The sequence below is a fragment of the Enhydra lutris genome, unplaced genomic scaffold (genome assembly GCF_002288905.1).
Source record: "Enhydra lutris kenyoni isolate GAN:26980312 unplaced genomic scaffold, ASM228890v2 scaffoldscaffold48, whole genome shotgun sequence".
Taxonomy (NCBI): Eukaryota; Metazoa; Chordata; class Mammalia; order Carnivora; family Mustelidae; genus Enhydra; species Enhydra lutris.
The window spans coordinates 11,565,197-11,584,647 of record NW_019154132.1 but is presented as its reverse complement, the minus strand read 5'-3'; the positions used below and the strand labels follow the sequence as shown (position 1 = coordinate 11,584,647).

Sequence of the window (19,451 nt, the reverse complement as noted above, 5' to 3'; positions counted from 1 at the left end):
CCTTTCAAAGGTATAGGCATACGCAAAGAAAAACGATTCAGCAATCCGGTTTTGTTCATCCCTTTATCAGGGACAAGAGCCCTGTTCCCCCAAGGCGTGTTGCACGGGCTGCTCTTTAATAATACTAAATTGTGATTATAGATGAATTTGGTGGAGTGTTCTCCTTTCTAATCCTGGCAGGTGTCCCTGGAGGGGCGGCCCTTAGGCATTTCTGGCAATTAAGGAAAGGCTCTTGATCATAAAGTGATCTCTCGAGGTGACCGGATTGCCTGCCTTCTACGCTGGGCAATGTGACAATTAAGCTCAAGTGTGTGTTTCTTTATATTCTGGCACACGCTGCTTCGTTTGTATATAACTAATGCTCGGAGTCCGGTTTCTATGTTCTCAGGATTGCTTGATTTGCTTTCCAATTAACATCAACATGGGAGTTCTGGAGAGACCTACAGAACCACCTGGGCTACCTCACCAGGGGAAGGGTGAAATGCAAGTCCTGTTTGCAAACTAGGATATGCCCCACTGAGAGATTTAACCAGAAACCAAACTCCCGGTGCTCCTCCAAGCCTCCAGTAGCTGCGAATGCCCCAAGACAAAGACTTTGCCAACGTAGATGCTGCTACTTCCCCACCACACCCTGCCATTTCCTAATCCCTTCTATTCTTGTCACAGTGGTCCATCTTGTCCCCTTAGCTTAGGGCCTTGCTGAAGCAAGAGGGCAGCCTGCTGCTTGGCTCCTCCTCTGAGACTTATTCTCTGGCTTCATGTCTTCCAAACCAACCACTCTAGGAGAAGATGAAAGGAAGGACATCCCTTCTCTCTACCACCCAAGGCAAAGACAAATCTCAAGTTATAACTTCAGTTTCCAGAGCCCTGCCCTGATTCTTACCAGGATTTGGGGGGTGATGGTGGGGTTGGCTAATTAGGAGTTTCCTTCTGGGCAGACCAGCCACGAGAAAGCAGGGAAGCCTCTCTGAATGGAACAGACCCATACTAAGGATCATCTATGCTTACTCCTTGTATTCTGTATGCTTCCTTGTATTCTGGTCACCAGCTATCTCCATGTGGCCAGCCAAACCCTGGACTCCTGCTTTTGTCCCCCACTTACACATTTCTCAGCAGCATTTGGCATAGTTGACTTCTTCCTTTTTGAAACTCTGCTTCTTCGGCTCAAGTGATACCACACTGACTAGCTTTCTTCCTGCTTTGGTCTCTGCTGTGTCCTTTAGCCGCCCTCTAAATAATGGTGTTCTTCCAGGCTTGCCCTGGGCCACCCTCTCTATCAGGACTCTCTCCCTAGGAACACATCCATCCCCATCCAGGTGTCCAGTCTGCAGCCCAGCCCTCCTCTGAGTTCCTGACTTGCGTCTCTAACTGACTACCTTATGCGGCTGTTACAGATGAATCTACAGACGTGTCCCAGACACTTCTGAGTCAACAGGTCTTGAACTGGACGTATTATTCTCACTACCAAATCTGGCCAGGGCTCCTCTCTCTTAGAAAATGGAGCCGCCATCTTCCCCATTGCTCAAGACAGAAACCAGCCTTGACCTTGCTACCTCCCTCCATCGCACCATCCTCATATCCAATCCATTAGCTAATCATGTCCATTCTATCTCCAGAATGTTTAGCAAATCTGCTCACTTGCTAGCTCCATTGTCAACATCCTGGCATCCAGAGGCTCTTCTCATCTAAAGCACTCACCACCTCCAAACTGGTCTTCCTGCTTCCATGCTCAGCCTTCTCCATATAGCAGCAAAATAGACTGAAACTGAGTGTTCCCTCCTAATATTCTTCAGTGATTTTCTGTTACACTTGGAATATACCCAAACTCCTTCCTGTGGCCTACCAAGTCTGATGAACACGGCCTCTTCTCTGAGCCTGCCACTCTTCTGGAGCTCTTTCCGACACCATGACCTTTGTCCATGCTCTGTTCCCTTTACCAGAAATGTTCTCCTTCCGTTCTTTCCTGGCTCACTCTTATCATTTAGATAAGACCTCTTCAGGATGGCCTTCCCTGTCTACCCTACTTAAAGTATGCCCCCTACCTTTCTTCTGGTGCAGATTCCTGTTTGTTTCCTTCATAACATATAACATGTTTGGTATCCATGTATTTTTTTACTTGTTTATGGAAAATCTTGCTGACTAGACTATAAGATCCCCAAGAGGAGGGACCACAAATGTTTACCTTTTATTGAGGGTTTTTTTTTTTTTTTTTTTGAAGACAAGAGGAAAGGCATAGGGAGAGGGAGAGAATCTCATGACCCTGAGATCATGACCTGAGTTGAAATCCAAAGTCGGATGCTTAACCAACTGAACCACCCAGGCACCCACGTTTACCACTTAATCCTAGCACCTCTCATAGCACCTAGCATGAGGTAGGCCCTTCATAAAGATTGTTGCATGGAAGAATGAATGAACTCTCCACCTCTTACTCTGGTAGCTTTCCTGTGCCCTTGACTTGCCCCAGAGTTTCTCTCAGGGGCCGAGCAGGGTGTGCTGGCGTGGATGGGGTGTTGGAGGCAGAGAGGAAGCTTTGGGAGGTCTTCCTTTAGAGTCTGTGGCTGACACTAAGTGCTTTGAGACTGTAAGGTGTTCTTTTGTCCGGAAAGTTCTAAATGAGAAAAATTCTAGAGGGATTATGGATGCCTTGAAGTATCTATGCAGATTTTGGTTGTTCTGACACATGGTACACTATTGACTGACTTATGTTCAAAGAGATGCACAGAGTCATGGCAATTATGTATCTTTTATTAAAGGAAAGATACTGTTTTTTTCTGATCGGGACTGAGGCTCAGAGGTGGATGGTTTTAGGCAGAAACGTGTTCAGGCTTTTCAGGCGGACACCTTCCCTCCTCTGTTACCAGCATCGACAGACGCTCATTAGGTAACTGAGTACTCATGTAGCCAAAGGGAACTCAAGAAGCCATTGCATCAGGGAAGAAGATTGGGAGAGGCTGAAACTAAGAAGAATGAAGACATGACCACGTTGGAGGTAACCAGATGGAAGAAAGGTGGTCGAAGGAAAAATAGGGAGAATCCATTGAAAGAACAGCCTCTTTCCATCTCTGTGAAAGTGTGTGAAAGGCTGATTTCCCAGCATCTTTAGTGCTGGGCTTGCCTGGTTGATGATAGATCCAACCATGGGTTTCTACTGACGAACAAAGAGGCTACTAATGGGGTACATTACTATATGTATGTGAAAAGTGAACCCGCAAATGTAGAATTCAATAGAAATAGGACAGGTTCTTTGGTGACCGCCATGGAACCTAGCGTTTGAACACCTCAAGAGTAATCAAGAGTCTTCTTATGTTTTAATTTAATTTAAATTTAAAAATTTTAATTTTTAATTTTTTAATTTTAATTAATTTTTAATTTTAATTAATTTTTAAAAAAAGAAACAAGAAAAGCTTCATAAAGCAAGGGAGAGTTTTGCATTTCACTTCCCTCCATAGGAACAGATTTTACCAGTGAAAATTCAGATTGAAAGGCTAAACAAAACAAAACAAAAACCTTTGTGGTTTTTTGTTTTGTTTTTTTTTTTTTCTGAGTGTGGAAACCAAAAAGTGCTGGATTTATTGCACAGGGTTATTCCGGAGACTTTTCCTGCTATGAACTAGTTAGGAATAAAAGCTTGTGTGTTTTGGTCATCTCTCTCAAAACACAATCTAGGAACTCATAAAAGCCACATTTTACTATGCAGTGGTGAGAAGGAATTTTCTGACCTTTTGAGAAATTTTGTTTTGTTTTTCCTAAGAAAACTGCGATAAGGAAGTGGAGCAAATTTCTTGGCAGTGGGAGGATTGTCTCAATGCCCCAGGCTTGCATTCCCAGGGGTGTAGGGGCTCTGAGCAGGCCTTCTGTCATTAAATTGTCCTGCGTGCGGTTCCCAAACTTTGCACTCTGAAACTCGTTATACTTTCTACCCTTGGGGTTTCTGGAACAGATGGAAGTGGCAGCCGCAGAGACATCCCCATGCTAGCCCTTCCCTGTACCTAGGGGCTCCAAGGTCCAAGTCCAAGATTACCATGAATAAAAGCTTTAAACCCAAAGGTACAAGTAACTGGACAAGGAACATGGGAGTCAACCTAGAAGGAAGAACAAGCGAGTGGGAACACAAGAAACCAGCTCCTGGGTGCTTGCGGCAGCCTTCTTGTCTCTGAAACTGCAGTGGGGGGTAGAGAGATGGGGGAGGCGGATTCATGCCTTAATACCTTCTCAACATGTGACACATTCAACCATATTTATCAAAAATTTCTCTTTCCTTTTTTTTTTTTTTTAGCTTAACTCCAGACTTTCTTTTCTTTTTTAAGATCGTATTTGTTTATTTGAGAGAGAGAGAGCATAAGCGGTGGGAGGAGCAGCAAAGGGAGAGGGAGAAGCAGACTCCCCACTGAGTGGGGAGCCCGACGTGGGACTTGATCCCAGGACCCTGAGATCATGACCTGAGCTGAAGGCAGACGCTTAACCGACGGAGCCACCCAGGTGCCCCTCCTCCAGACTTAACTAACTGCTCTTTGTCAACTACCTCTGCAAGATGCTCTTCCTTTGCTAAGTACTCAAATCAGGCATTCTCGGCTAGGATTAATTTTGCTCACCAGGGGACACATGGCAATATCTGGAGACAGTTTTGATTGTCACAACGGCAGGGAGTGGGGGGGAGAGGGGGTAGGTGCTCCTGGCATTCAGGGAGTAGAAGCCAGGAATGCTGCTAAGCACCCTACTATGCCCCTCCCAGCCACCACCTCCTCTATGGGTGAGAACCCCCGCCCTGCAGTGACCTCATGCATCCCACCTCGTGCACCTACAGACTACCCCTAAACCGAATGACTACTTGTGTTTGGGAAAGTCACCAGGCAGTACCTGCTGTGCTTGCAGAACAGCTGGTGAGTCCCTTTAGGAATATCTTGATGGGTCAGCGAGGGAAAGCCAGAGTCAGGAAGGAGAAACTGTGGAAACCCGTCCATCATGGGATCAGTCATGTGGGGAGTTTGGAACTCTGCCCTGGCCCTTGGGGTCGCAGGGTGCTTTCCTGCATTACTGTTATCTCCCAGGGAGACCAGCTGCCTGCACGTTGAGTCCTTTATTGCCATTATGATGTGGTATCTGAGGGGAGGCGATGGTGCCCAGAGACACCGTGGCTCTTAAAGCAAGAGCAGATTCTCGTGCTTCTGAGACTTTCTCTTTCTTGAAAAGAACAGTCTCCTCTCTCCAACTTGGAGCAGCTTTCTAGAGAGCTGCCCATCTGTCTCTGTCTTAAAAACAAGTCTCCATGTGTACTATCTGGAGCCAGGCACAGAAGCAGGGAGGAAGGGCAGATTACACACTGACACAGAGGAGGAGACACAAAGATGATAGTGAACAAAACCTGGGGCGGTTTCCACCTGGCCCAGTCTCTGAACAGAGAGGGTCACGGCCGGCAGATCCCAAAATGAACAAAGCACAGCCTCTCTTGGCTATGTACGTTTAGACTTCCTGTGGGGCTGCCGGCTCCTGGAGGGTGACACCTCTATAATTGAGTCTATAATCAAGTTGCCATGACATTGACACCCTGAGCTTATTCCCAGTGGTCACACTTGCTCACAGGTTTCCCTGTGACCCGCAATGCCCACTTTTCAGCATTTGGGGCACCACTGATGGCCGGGGCAAAGGATAAAGGTGATCGGCCTGAAAAGGGATTGGTGTAACCTTGTGATAGTGGACACAGTCTGGCACGAGGCTGCCCGTGTCAGTTGAATGTGGCCTCAGCAGCTGTCTTCTCATATCAGAATGCCAGACTGTCCCCCCAAGCTAGACAGAAGACTGTCCCTTCTTCTTCTGTCCCACTCTGTTATTTCATTGATTCGTTCATTAATACCAGAAATTGTAGGTAACCAGAGTAGATTGAGTACTGTGTTGGGCAACTGGAGATGAAATGTGGAGAGCCCTAAGCTTCCAGGTGGTTCCATCCCATGTGGGCAGTATCAGGTGAATGCAATCATATGATGCTGTGATGCACGTGAGCATGGGGAGGGCCAGCTGTGCCAGGGAAGGGCACCTACTGGATGGTTCGGGAAGGCTTTGAGTGCTCCCTGGAGGTAGGAATATCTACACTGAGCCCTGTAAGGTGCAGAGAAGGTGGAGGAGGCTGATGGAGGGGAGGGATGGTGAGGGAGGGACCTGTGGGTGGAGGAGGAGAAATTAGGGGGTGGAGGTGGGTGAGGGCTATAGGTCATAGAAATAAAATGGGCAAGGTGACCCGATCATCAGGGGCTCTGCAGGCTGCATTTGGGACGTAATTCAACTGTGCGATACATAAGTTCAAATACAGAAAATTGGGCAAAAACACATTTACTGAGAAGAGGAGGAGTTCTGAAAAAGTCAGAGACGAGAGCTTTGCCCTCAGAGTTTATAATTGGACGAAACTAGGAGAGAAAAATTGGCTGCATAAAGATTAAATTGATGGTGTCACAAATAAAACTGAATGTAACTAAGCACTGGGGAGTCAAGTGCAACCCCAGAGAGCTGTAGGAGGGACAGGAGCATAAGCACATTGTGCAAAGGCAGCATGTGACGTGGGTGTGGTGTGGACGCGACATGGGCCCCAGAGGTTGCAGGAAGGGCTGGGCACTCAGCTCCCAGAAGCGGATGGTTTCTTTGGTGAGGCTTCTTATTTGTAGGAAGGGGCTGTCAATGTTACCCCTGACTGAATTCCTCTGAGCCCTTAGATCTCTGTGTCATCAACAGTGTATAAGACCTTCACTCCAGGCTAAATGGAGAATAAAATACTGGCTGTTGTCTGACTCATAATGGGAACAAAAACAAGAAAAAACACCCATCGGGGGAAAATGGTATTTCTGGAGTCCATCTACTATTCTGATCACCGGAAGCCTACATAATTATGCAATATTATCTCCTTACTGGCAGAACCCCCTTCTAGAGATTGCTTTTTATTATTCTGCCTTCAGATTTTATCAGTTTATGGAACCTAGATCTCTGAATTGTTCTGCTTCAGAGACACCGCCTACTAGTGGAAAATACTAGTGGAAAAACTTGATTTCCCCTGAATACAGACAAACAAACAAAAAAAGGGACTATTTATTCCATCTCTCTCTTTCTACTTTGGCTGTCTGGAAACATAGTGCTAAGTTTGAATCTCAGTAACAGCAGCCCAGAGAACCTCTGGTTGGCATATTTGCATCTCAGTGTTTTCCTGGGTCCTAATTTTCTTTTATATCTTCTCATGTTAATGTGTGCGCTTTTGGTTGTGAGGCGTCTCAAGGGTGTGTGTGGAGAGTTGGGAGGGAAGAATTAAAGAGCTCAGTAAATGGGGAAGAGGAATTCTAGGGAAGGGAAGAGAATGAAAGACCAGGATGAGGAGGAGACTGGTTTGAGTCAAAGGAGGGAGAGCCTGTGGAGACACTGTGGAAGATGAGAGGGAGAGTTGAGATTAGGGAAAGAGGGTATTCAGTGGACCAAAGCAGCAGGGAGCCATTGGAAGATTTTGAGCAGGAGTAGCAACGTGAAACTTGTTCTCGGAAGGTTGGTCTAATTGCAGCATTGAGTATGTACCAAGATAGGAAAAAGCTAGGGAGGGGATGCCAGGCGGAATAAAAGCCTGGGCAGCTGTGGGGAGAATTAGAAGGAAAAAGTGAATCAAGTTTGGATATAAGACAGGGAGGAATGAGTCCTTGATTATAGCAGGTGTCTAGGTTGTTACTACAGCCAGAGAGAATTAAATAAGGGGAAAGGATTTGGGTGCTTTGGAGAGGTATGGAGCGAGAGAGGAGAACAAGAAGGGGCAAATATATTCCTGGATTGCAGGTCCCAAGATCGCAGGTCTTTTTTCTGTCTTACCCTTAACTGGCTTGAATGAACCTAAACGGCCACTTCTTCATCACCCTGGATGCTGTCAAAGCCAGCTAGCTTCCTATTAGGAGAATGCTGCTTTTGAGATGTTGGCCAAACTACGTATTAATCCAAGGACAACAGTGTAGTAAGTAAGAAATCACTTACAAATGCTCTTTCGAAGATCCAGAAAGTTATCATTTAACCACCTGTTCAATTCATGTACGAGTTCATAAGTAACACCCTGCTTTTCTTCCTCAGCCCAATGGAGCATTTACTCTTTCCAGGTCAATAAAGACTCTCCATGTTTCTCCCAATCTTTTATTATGAAAATTTTCAAATAAGTGCAGTCGAAAGAATTTTATGGTGATCACCTGTGTTACCTGCAACTTAGATCCTACTCCTCATAGTTAACTGAATTCGCTTTATCTCGGATCTGTGCATCTACCCATCCATCAACTCATCTTATTTTTGACATATTTCAGAGTAAATTGCAAAAAGTCCTACTCTTCCGTGGTAAATAAGACTTTCAGTTTTTAACTTACGTTTTCTGAATTTTTACCAAGCTGGGCTGTTGTCAGCCCACCTAGGTAGACTGTAAAGATCAAAGGGAAGATTGTGGCTCTTTCTGTGGGTGGGTTATCTTCCCAATCCCCCTCCCCAGGCATTTATAAACATTGGCTCTTTAATTATAGTGGTGCCTAGCTTATGCTCTCGAGTTTCAAGAAAGTAGAAAAGGGAATTTTTACCAATCCAATCACAGTATCTTTTAAACTCTGGTACTTGAGGCCAAAAAGAATAGTATAGGTAATATAGGTGGAAAAAATTTATAGAAAAATAAAAAAGTTGTCCCCAGATGTATAAACAATATAGCCTACGTCTACATTTCTGGATTCCCATGTATCGGATGGACTTAAAGCAAAATTGTAACTGTAACAACACAGAGATCTTAGAGAGTACAGATGGCTTCTGCTTTTGGATATAAAATATTCCTAGGAAGACCTTCACTGTTGTCCCAACCTGTGGGTTTTAGAGGCAGAAACTACAGTGGTGAAGAATGAGGTACAAGTTTTTAGCTGGCAAATGAATGGTGGTTACTGAAATCAGAGACGGTCTTGTTGGGATTTACAAAATAATTATTACTGCGTGTTTTTACCACATGTAGTTTTTGAGCTTAAGGAACGTGATCGAGCAGTGTATTAACAAGCCTGAGTATAATAGCATTCTATTAAGGTTTGTTTTGCCACCCTTTCCGTGTCTGTTGTATTTACATTTATGTTTTAATTGATGTCTTGGCCATGTGTTTGCCGCTGAAGAGATTGTGTAAAGACTTTCGTTTTTGTCATACATAAAAAGTGTTATATTCCATGTATGGTGAGTAAAAAAATATCCTTCATGTCCTCAGAAATTAGATCTTGCCAGTGTAATAAAATTTTATTTTAAAATATCTATCCATTAGCACCATAAGTAAACCAAAAATATTGTCTTAGAGACTTGGGGAAAAGGACCTCGGGTTGGAAAGCATCAGTGTGAGGAACTGATTCTCAGATGTAAGCATTGCCTGAACGAGGGAGGGAGGCGAAATTTGAGACCAAACACAATGCGGGCAATATTATGTAAGCTCATTATGAGAAACAGCATCTCAAGGAGAAAGTTGCTCCATGACCAGTCCGAGAAGGTCGAGGCCGGCTCGTTTCTCTTGGTCAACTCAAATCAACACAAGGGCTAGTCTGAAAAGGAAATGAAATCGAGGAAAGAGGCAGAGATCATATTTTTAAATCTTATTATCTGATTTTTTAAAACAATGTAGAGGTTCCCTGAATTTCCTTCACTGGAGGAAATTAAGTGCTCTTGGCTCCCCAAGGATCTTAGAGATAAGAGTGTGACCATCCTAGTCTTATGGATTTAGTCTTTGGAACCTACATGACAGTGATGAAACACTGTTGGCTCCATGGATTATCTCAGGGATTAAGGCTTGCCTCTCTCCCAAGATTCAAGCAAAAGCATTCTGTGGTACATTTAGCCTCAAACCAGGGAAGCTGTTGTAACAGCTATGGGCTCACTGGCATGAGGCGAGGAAGAATAAGTGTTCACTATGTTATGCGTCACACTCACGTGACCCCCTAAGAATGCCCTGCGGGCTGGTAAGTTTCAGTACTTACGTACAAGGCTATTTTGCAACCAGGGAATTTAAAGCGCATTTCTACACTAACCTAAATCACTTCTTCATGCTCAGCGTTCCATCTCCAAGATAGTCACATGGAAGTAGGCATTGCACCAAGGACAGGAGGAGAAGGCAGGATTTAGTAGAAAAGGATGGGAAAAGAGCAACACTGTCCTTTTAACCAATGCATCTGGAATGAGATATTTAAAGGAGAATTTCCCCAAATGATGGCTAATTGACAAGGAAAGATAATTTGATTCCATCGTCTCTGTTCACACATACTATTGTTTCAGCCCGTGATGTTTTGTTTACTCTGGAAGGAAATATTTTACCCCCTCTGAGATAATTAATTTTTGTCAGCTTCACTGTTTATAAAGGAAACTGAGAAACTGTTAATTGAAATACAGAATGAGTCACTGTTTTCAGTAATTTTTGGCAGCATTCTAATTTGTGTCAATCCCAGCCTAATTATTAGATTTTTTGGAAGCGGAAAGCATATTTGATTTTTCTCTTACTGACTTTTTTCTTCTTTTTTTTTTTTTAAATATGTGCTGCCTGACAAAGGTTATACAATTGATATGAGCACGAGGTAAAATACCAGTACTTTCGAAATACCAGGAGGTTTAAGGTGTTACGCTTGGCTCCTTACACTAGCCCGATGTTCAGAAAGTTCACAGACTGTGGTCCTCCTCCTCCTCCCAGCCCCGACGAAAAACTGTGATTCTTTTAAAGACCTTTTAGCTGGTATTAAGCCACAGTATATGGCCCGTCACTAATGACATCACTGGAGTAAACTTCCCAGAAGTCATCAGTGAGAATTCATTTGGAAATCCAATTGAATGTCACTTGCAAAGGGCAGGCTTCTAGAGGAGGTGACCAGTCATGCATTCCTGAGTTATTTGTTGTAAAAGCATTAATCACTCTGAACTCATTTGCTCCTAATGTGAACGCTCTACATTATTCCACAGGAATTCTGTTCCCCGTGATCATTAATGTAGAGAGCTGAAGCTGCTGACTATGGGCAGGCTTAATAAAATCTGTCAGATCAATGGCCAGGATAATGGGACTGTTAATGCCTTCTAATAGAAGTTGGATCTTCCTGATTGTGGCAGAGTGAAGGCAGGAGGAGAGGCAGGGGGCCGTGCTGGGGAGACGGCCCCATCACTCGCCTCCTGAGGTAGCCTCTGGGTGAAAAGAGCATGGATGTCAGTCGCCCGGCGTTGCCAGGGCTCTGAGGCAGCGCAGCTGGGAGTGGCTGGGAGCGTGGGCAGCAGCTGTGGGCTGGGGAGGGAGCCACGGGGCGGCCAAGGGGAGGCTCTGCGGCCATGCTCCAGCTGTTTGCCTGCCTGCATCCAAGCGCCTGGCACTGTGGGCTTCCTAGAACCTCGCTTCACCCTGCTCCCCATGGGCCACTGATGAGCTGAAGGACGACAATCACAGTGATAATTGTGGCAATCACAGATAATGCTCACGGGCGCCTCTCAGGGCCCAAGGACGAAGCCCTTTCTATGCTCTAATCTCAATCCTCAGAGCCGTCCTCTCTGTGACATGTGGACTATTCCCTATTTGATAACAGGAAATTGAAGTTCAAACAGATTCAGTAACTAGTCCAACGTCAGATCAGAAAGTGCGTTCTCTTAATAACTATGCTCCTTTATTAGAGGGAGAGACGCAGAAGCTGTAGCCTCAAATCAGACCAAAGAGAGGTGCAGGATGTGACAGTTGGCCCAAATGTCTTGTCACTTGTATATGCAACCTGTCAGTATGTTCGGGACCAATCCTGGACAAAGCCTATAGAAACCATGGTGTGGGGGCGCCTGGGTGGCTCAGTGGGTTAAGCCGCTGCCTTCGGCTCAGGTCGTGATCTCAGAGTCCTGGGATCGAGCCCCGCATCAGGCTCTCTGCTCTCTAGGGGAGCCTGCTTCCTCCTCTCTCTCTGCCTGCTTCCTCCTCTCTCTCTGCCTGCTTGTGATCTCTCTGTCAAATAAATAAATAAAATCTTTAAAAAAAAAAAAAAAAAGAAACCATGGTGTGTCTGCAATGTTGTTGTTCTAAGCTTTGCTGCTAAAATGTGGGTACTGGGGCCCATAGGAAGCCTCATTGCTTTTTGCCACCCACCTGCAGCCCTGTTGGGGCCCCAGGAGGCCCTCTCTGCCATGCAATGCCCTATTATTAAGACTGATTCCTTCTCATTCCACCGCTGCCCGATAAAAACTTGCCACATTTCTTGTCATCCAAGCGTCTTGATCTCCTGACTATCCCGTCACTAGTTCAGGTTCAAATGAGAAACTGTGGCCCCCTGGGGATGCCTCTGAGCACAACACTGACATGACTGATAGCAAAGGCCACCCCAGGGTCCCAGCCACAGAACTGAGTACGTGAGCATGGTGACACGGGCTCTGTGACATTTCTAAGCCCCAGCGATTACCCTAACGGAGGTGCTGACCCCGCTGTCTTGGGGCTCAGGAGTGGGAATGGGATGTAGTTCACAGGTAAAGGCTAGAGAAGCAAGAGGGCTGCCAAATGCTGAGGAAATGAGGGGCTTGGATGAAAGAGGAATCATAGCTGCAAAAGCAAAATCTGAAAAATACACTGTTCGGTGTTCCCAGTAAGCAGCGTTCTCCGCTCACCCCACCCCCAGATCTTCCAGCTACACCTCCTAAGTGCTAGATGACATGGCACAGGATAGAAAGGCAGTCGGACTGAGTGAGAGAAATTAGCAGGAGGAAAATGCAGGGACAGCGCCGTGGAAGATTGCGTTGGCCGCGGAGAACACGAATGATTCGAATGTAGGGAGAGAAGACATTCCACAGAGCGCGGAAGGGACGAACAAAAGTGGGAGGACGGGAGCAAGCACACTGAGTACAAAGCGGGGTGAAGGAAAGGTGAAGGAAACAGCCGTGTTCTAGGGGAGGAGTGGGTGTGGAAGTGTGGGTTAGGGTGCGCACCTGGGGCGGGGGGAGGAGGACAGTAAGCAGGAGGGAGAGGGTAGCACATTACTGAGACCCTTGGTGGCCAGACAAAGGAGTCTGGGCCATCACAGAAGGCAATAGGGAGTCACAGCAGGCCCCAAAGCATCTACAGAGCACGATCTAAGCCAAGTTAGGGGACATCTCATCTGGCAGTTGCCTAAAAAGGTAGACTGGAGAGGAAAGAGAGAATTAGGGGCATGGCAGGCAGCGGGGGCAACCTGACATTATGGTTTTTCATTTTCTGTCCTTCAGCACACATCCATCCTGCCCTTTGCACTGGTGGAAGTCTTCCTCGGGCCGCACTGCTATCCACGGAAGAAGAAAGGTCTCACCTTGTTGGCTCTCGCTAGTCTTGTGTACATCAGCAGGTAAGAATCGCAGAGAGAAAATCTACTTAGGCTTTTTCCTTCAGGATGGTGAGGTACTCCAGAAGGAGTATACTGTTTTGTAGGAATGCCTTTATCTTGGGTTAACAGGGATTTAACCATCACTAAATTTTTAGGTAGGAGAGATTCTTATTGTTTGATGTTTTTGTTGTTGTTGTTGTTGTTGTTGTTGAAGAATTTATTTGACAGGGAGAGAGACAGAGAAGGAACACAAGCAGGGGGGAGTGGGAGAGGGAGAAGCAGACTTCCCGCTGAACAGAGAGCCCAACAAGGGGCTTGATCCCAGGACCCTGGGATCATGACCTGAGCCAAAGGCAGATGCTTAATGACTGAGTATTGTTTGATATTGATGCCATGGAAGCATCATGTGCCCAAGAGAACACAGGTGTGCATGCACAGGCAAGTCACGCATTCCTTGCTCCCTCTCAGGAAGAAGTCATCATTGCAAAGCTACACTTATTAGTTTCCCCAAGAAAGTATTGACCATTGGTTCCATTTACAATTAAAATGTTTGGATGTTTATAGAAGCAATGTCCAAATAGCCAAGCTATGGAAAGAGCCCAGAGGTCCTTTTACAGATGAATGGATAAAGATGTGGTACAAGATATATAGTGGAATATGATGCAGCCATCTAAAAGGATGAAATCTTGCCAATTGCAACAACATGGTTGGAACTAGAGAGTATTATGCTAAGCAAAATAAGTCAATCAGAGGAAGACAATTATCATATGATCTCACTCATATGTGGACTATAAGGAACAAAACAACGAGCAGATCATAGGGGAAGGGAGGGAAAAATAAAACAAGACAAAACCAGAAAGGGAGACAAACCATAAGAGACTCTTAACTCCAGAAAACAAATGGAGGGTTGCTGGAGGGGAGGTTGGTGGAAGGATGGGGTAATTGGGTGAAGGACATGAAGGAGGGCACGTGATGTGATGAACACTGAGTGTTGTATGCAACTTAGAAATCACTGAACTGTACCCCTGATACTAATAATACACTCTATGTTAATTCATTGAACTTAAGTTAAAAAAATAAAATGGGAAAAATTTAAAAAAAGAAAAAAAACAGTAAAATGTTTGGATGGCTGAATGATCTGAAGCATCCAAATATATTCCAAAATATATTATCCAAATATATTCCATCTAAAAAGGAACATGCTCCGTTTGGCCCATTCCCGTTGCCTGTTTTTTATGGGCTCATTTGCATCAACATCTGGCCCTAGAGCTCTAATAGGGCATTTGGGCAACTGCCCGGAGACTTGCACAACAGCCTTGTTGGAGGCATGAGAGGTAATTCAAGGAGCTGGCCTAATTTTTGTTATTCAACCACCTGGTGACAGCAAGACTCAGAAGGGCTGCTCAGTGGTCTGTAATCAAGGGAAAACCCTTGGCATTCCACGCAGTGATTGGAAACCCCCTTTTCCATTCTGTCACCTCCTCATCTACTACCATGCTCTTGCTCTATAGATAGGGGCCTGCCAAGCATAATACATCTTGGCAGAAGCTAATCAGGGTGCTCCTTCTCTAGCCTAGACTGCATCAGCTGTTCCCATCGGAGAATCTGGGTCATCCCCCAATTCCTCCCTATTCAGGGAAAGTTGAACTCAGTAGAGGGCTCTGCTAGAGATGGAAGCCAGAAAGAGAACATAATCCAAGGGACTTGGGCTCTCCCAGTGCCTGTTTAATTGGCTTTTGCCATCCTTTATTTCAGAACTCCTAAGCTTTGTGCCCGGAACTCCGTTGATGGTTCTTCCCTTGCCTTTTCTCCTTCTGCTATGTAGTCACCTCCCACCCTTCTGCACCTCTCCTTCCCTGAATGTCCCAAATCTTTCTTGCTTCTCCTCTCTAGAAGAAAGAAAGTACTTGCTCCATAAATCTACCCCAAGACTCCAGTGATCTAACATGTTCTCCAGTCTGGGCCTCTGCATTTTTACCAAGGATACTTTCAGAGAGTAGGTGATAGTTGGGAACCTACTGGTGGTTGATATCTGGAGCACAGTGTTGAGAAAGATTCTGATACGAGAAAAGAGTTTTGTCTTCCTTTAGCAATATCTGCTGATAGTGTAAAAATGGAAAGTAGCAGATATGTGCCATGTATTTGCCATATCTGGCTTAACCCAAAAGAATAAATCCCTAAAGATAGACTATCTGGAAACTGAGGTTGGGTAAGAGTGTGTATACATCAAGATATTTTTTCCTGTTGTCATGTGTGGAGCAGAAGCAGAGTGGTGTCTGGCTGATTATGTATATGAATTTCCATATTTTGGTTTTTTTGTGTGTGGACTTCCATCTTATTTGGTCTTCCTTGCTGAGTGTAACTTTTGGAGTTAGTATGTAAGCAGCATTTTGTAGTCTGTTAACCTTTTTTTTTTTAGTTTGTTTATTTGTTTTTGCAAGAGAGAAAGGGAGAAAGACAGAGAGAGAGAGGGAGAAAGATCACGAGTGGGGAGAGGGGCAGAGGGAGAAGCAGGCTCCCCACTGAACAGGGAGCCTGGTGCAGGGGCTTGATCCCAGGACCCTGATATCATGACCTGAGCTGAAGGCAGACGTTTAACTGCCTTAGCCACCCAGGTGGCCAGTCTGTTAACTTTTTCTACTGAAGGACTTGGAATTTGGTCATCAATTGTCACATCTGATTCTTGCACTTTTATCTTCAGAGACCAATGGAGTAAAAGACCACCAAAAGCCACTGGAATTTGGAGGAGAAATTGTGGTGGCCATAAAAATGAGAAGCAGTGATCAATAGGGCTTGGTCATGCAATCTGACAATGCAGGGAATTAGGGGGTTGGAGAAAGGAGGTACAATGAGATGGGTTCCTGTATGAATGTATCCTATGACCTTTCAATCATTCATCAGCTCCAGGCAGTGTGCTAAGTGACTGAGGATATAGTGATGTGCAAGGCACCATGCCCCCTTTAGGGACTGTCTGAGAGAGAAGAAAGTGCCCAAACAAAGGGACGATAGGTGGAGGGGGAAGTGCATTGTGCTGTGGGTACCCAGGAGGGATGTTGAAAGCTAGCTTCTAAAGGAATTGATGTGTAAGCTGAGACTCAAAGAATGAGTAGGAGGAAGTCAAACGAGATGTGGAAAAGACCTTCAGGCAAAGGGAACAGCATCTGCTAAGGCGTTGCTGAGGTTAGGGTTGACCTGGAGGACAGGGAAAAGCTGGATCATCAATTCACATCAGTGAGTCCGGACTCTGAACATGCTTGTCTGTGGGAAAGTTTTAAGTGGAGGAGAGAAATGATGTGGCTTATGTAAGAAACACGATTGGACTCTGGATGAAGTGTGACATTTGAAGAAGAACAAGACCAGGACATGGGTTAGTGACATTTGTGCTAACTCGGGAGAACTGACATTAGCCAACAGATGACAGTGTCAGTCAATCTGCAAATGGAAAGAGAGAGGCTGAGTGGTGGAGGTGAGGTGGAGGTCATCCAGCATGACATGCCCAAGGTCATAGGACTGGGGAAAATCAGCCGTGGGACTTACACTCAGGGCTCCTATTTCCAAATGCAGTTTACTTCCCATGGTATCCACAGGGCTGAGTGTTGGTTCAGCTCCCCATTTGTGCAAAACACACTGTACAAAATGCAGGGGAAGGGGAGGTAGGCAAACAAGCTTAACCTCATTTGTATGGTCAATAACTTTCCACGATGTCATGGTTTCCAGCTCTGTGTTGGATTGGACGTTCAAGTGTTAAAGCTAAAAGGGAGCAAGGGAAGGGAGGGGCAGAGACCCGTCACCAGCAGGAACATGCTGGGTGGGCCCCGGTGGGGAGCTGAAGTGGTTTGGGATTTGGATCTCCTTATCCTCGATGAGGTCCTAAATCAGCATCTGGCTCGTTGGGCTCCATTTTTGCTAGAACGAAGCGACTATGCCCATCTGCTGTCCCACGGGCTGAAACTTCCTTCTCTCTGCCCATCCATCCCAACTGTGGGCTCTCCCACTCTGTGGCATGCTGTATCTACCCTTACGCAAGGCTCTGGGGCCCATGGGCCCTCCCAGCCACAGATGGCCAGCAACAAGATTCCACAAACTGTGTCTATCTGGGGAGATGTTTCAGGGAAGTGGCCGTGGGCCAGCTGTTAGGCATGCCAGTTTGGATGGTCAAATAGGGAAACAGCCTAGCAGGAATGAGGTAAAGAATATGGGCCGAGGCCAGACTGAGTGTGAGAAGCAAACATGAGTCAGAAAAATGGCAGTAACTCAGAGCTGGAGAAGCACTGCCCAGACAAAACCACGTTACGACAACCTAAAAATAGCCACTCAGACCGTGGAGACTGCCTTGCATGTGGCACTTGATTTTTGTGATTTTTTCAGATTGCAGAATTGGAGGGCTGACCTGTAAGTGGGAAAATAAAGCTTTGCAGAGTAGTAATAACTGCAAATCTTTTATTTCCTTTGGAAAGCATGACTCACCTATAAATACGGTAGCTTGCTCCCTGCTCCCATATCTCTCACCCCTAAACACCTCACCTTGATTGCTCTGAGGTCTTGGTGAGGAGCAGGAAAACAGAAACCTTCCTACAGCTTGCTCCAATTCACTCTTTTATGGAACAAATATCTCCCCTAACACAGGGTTGGTCTTGCTGGGAAAAGCCAAGGGCTGTCAGGCCAAACGCCCGCCTACAGGGGATTTGTGCTTATTAAGGGGGGAATGAGCATTTTAAGAACACAAGATGGGGAGGGATGACATCTAGCAAATACAAGGAACCCCAGGAATGCAGGGGATGAAGCAGTTATGTCCGGCTGGGAGGTGTGGGAAGGGCTTCAGGAAAGGTGGGTGTTGGCTCCAGGCCTGAAAGGACTGGTGGATGTGACAAAAGTGAAAGTGAATAACAGACCATGGTCCCAAGGCCAGGAGAGGACAGATCACTGTAAAGTAATGGTCAGCACCTTGCTGTCGCCCGACCTAGTGGTAACAGAGGCTAATAGGAAGTGGTCCTCAAACTGCCCACCCCCAGATGCTGACAGCCAGCATGTTAGAGGTTAGACACAGTGTAGACAACATGCGGTTTCATTGTTGCTACTTGTTTCTACAGCTGGGAGGGGAAGTGAGAGCTGCTAGTAACATGGCCAGAGAATTATGTTGGCAAAAGGCTGACTTGACAATGGTGCATTTTAAAATGGATTGGAGCAGCAAGACGTGGGAAGCAAAATAGAGTAAAATAACACACAAATAAAAGTTAGCTGGAATATTCTTACCATGAGGTTGAATCCCCATGACCTATTCTTTGTCCCTGGTTATGTCATAGCTCTGGGGTCAGCCCAGGTCTGGGGCCTCAGAGCACCCTTTTCCCGGCTGCAGGTGGCCCAGGCTTCAGGACCCCCTTCTCTAAGAGTCCTAATAAGCGCACGAGTGCTCACACCTGCCCATATTGTCCACCTGCGCAGATTGAAAGGTGACCATCCCTAGTTTCCTGCTCCCACACCTGGCTCTGCTTTCAGTACAGCTTGCCGCCCCCATTGGTGACCCACCCTGCTGTTGTTCACTGTGTCAGTATCGTGATGCTACTGGCTACTGCAACAGCCCCAGCTGGCCTGCAGGGTCCCACCACTTGGCACTTGGTAGACCAGAAGTCTGCAGGTGCCACAGGTGTCTCTGCTAGTGGGTAAGGCATTGCATGCTGAGGACAGGTGTCAAGCAAATCTGCAGCTATCACCCAGCAGTGGGGGTGGGGGTATTTGTAGAGTTCCTCCTCAGTGGTCCTTCCTACGAAGCACGGGAGATCATTCCTTTCTCCTCCATTGTGCTCACTCGGCTAAGCTCCCACATAGAAGCCACCCAGGGCCCTCCGGTGTAGCAATCCTCTAAATCTGTGCATCCATTTACATACACACTTACACATGTACTATATACATAGAGATATGTTACCTTCCGGAATACATTAAAAACTGCCAGAGGGATGCATGGAGCTGAGTTCCCAGATCAGTTCCTATTTCCACTCATGCCTTGTGATGAATTCCTGCCCAGAGCCCCTGTTACTCTTTCTTGGGTATAAATACAACCTTCGTCTGGGGCCATCTACATGCACCGCAGCTGCACAACCTTGCATTTTGAGATCAGAATCCCAGCCCCCGTTTTCCACACAAGTACTC

General features: G+C 46.0%; 1 protein-coding gene across 1 annotated transcript in view; it reads left to right on the top strand.

The window, feature by feature from the left end:
* The window catches only part of LOC111156764 (androgen dependent TFPI regulating protein), a 61,331-nt gene that overhangs the window by 27,076 nt on the left and 14,804 nt on the right, over positions 1-19,451 (top strand). Inside the window, exon 4 of the mRNA XM_022517830.1 lies at positions 13,210-13,325. Within this exon, the coding sequence (XP_022373538.1) occupies positions 13,210-13,325 (116 nt within the window). The remainder of the gene's footprint in view (positions 1-13,209; positions 13,326-19,451) is intronic.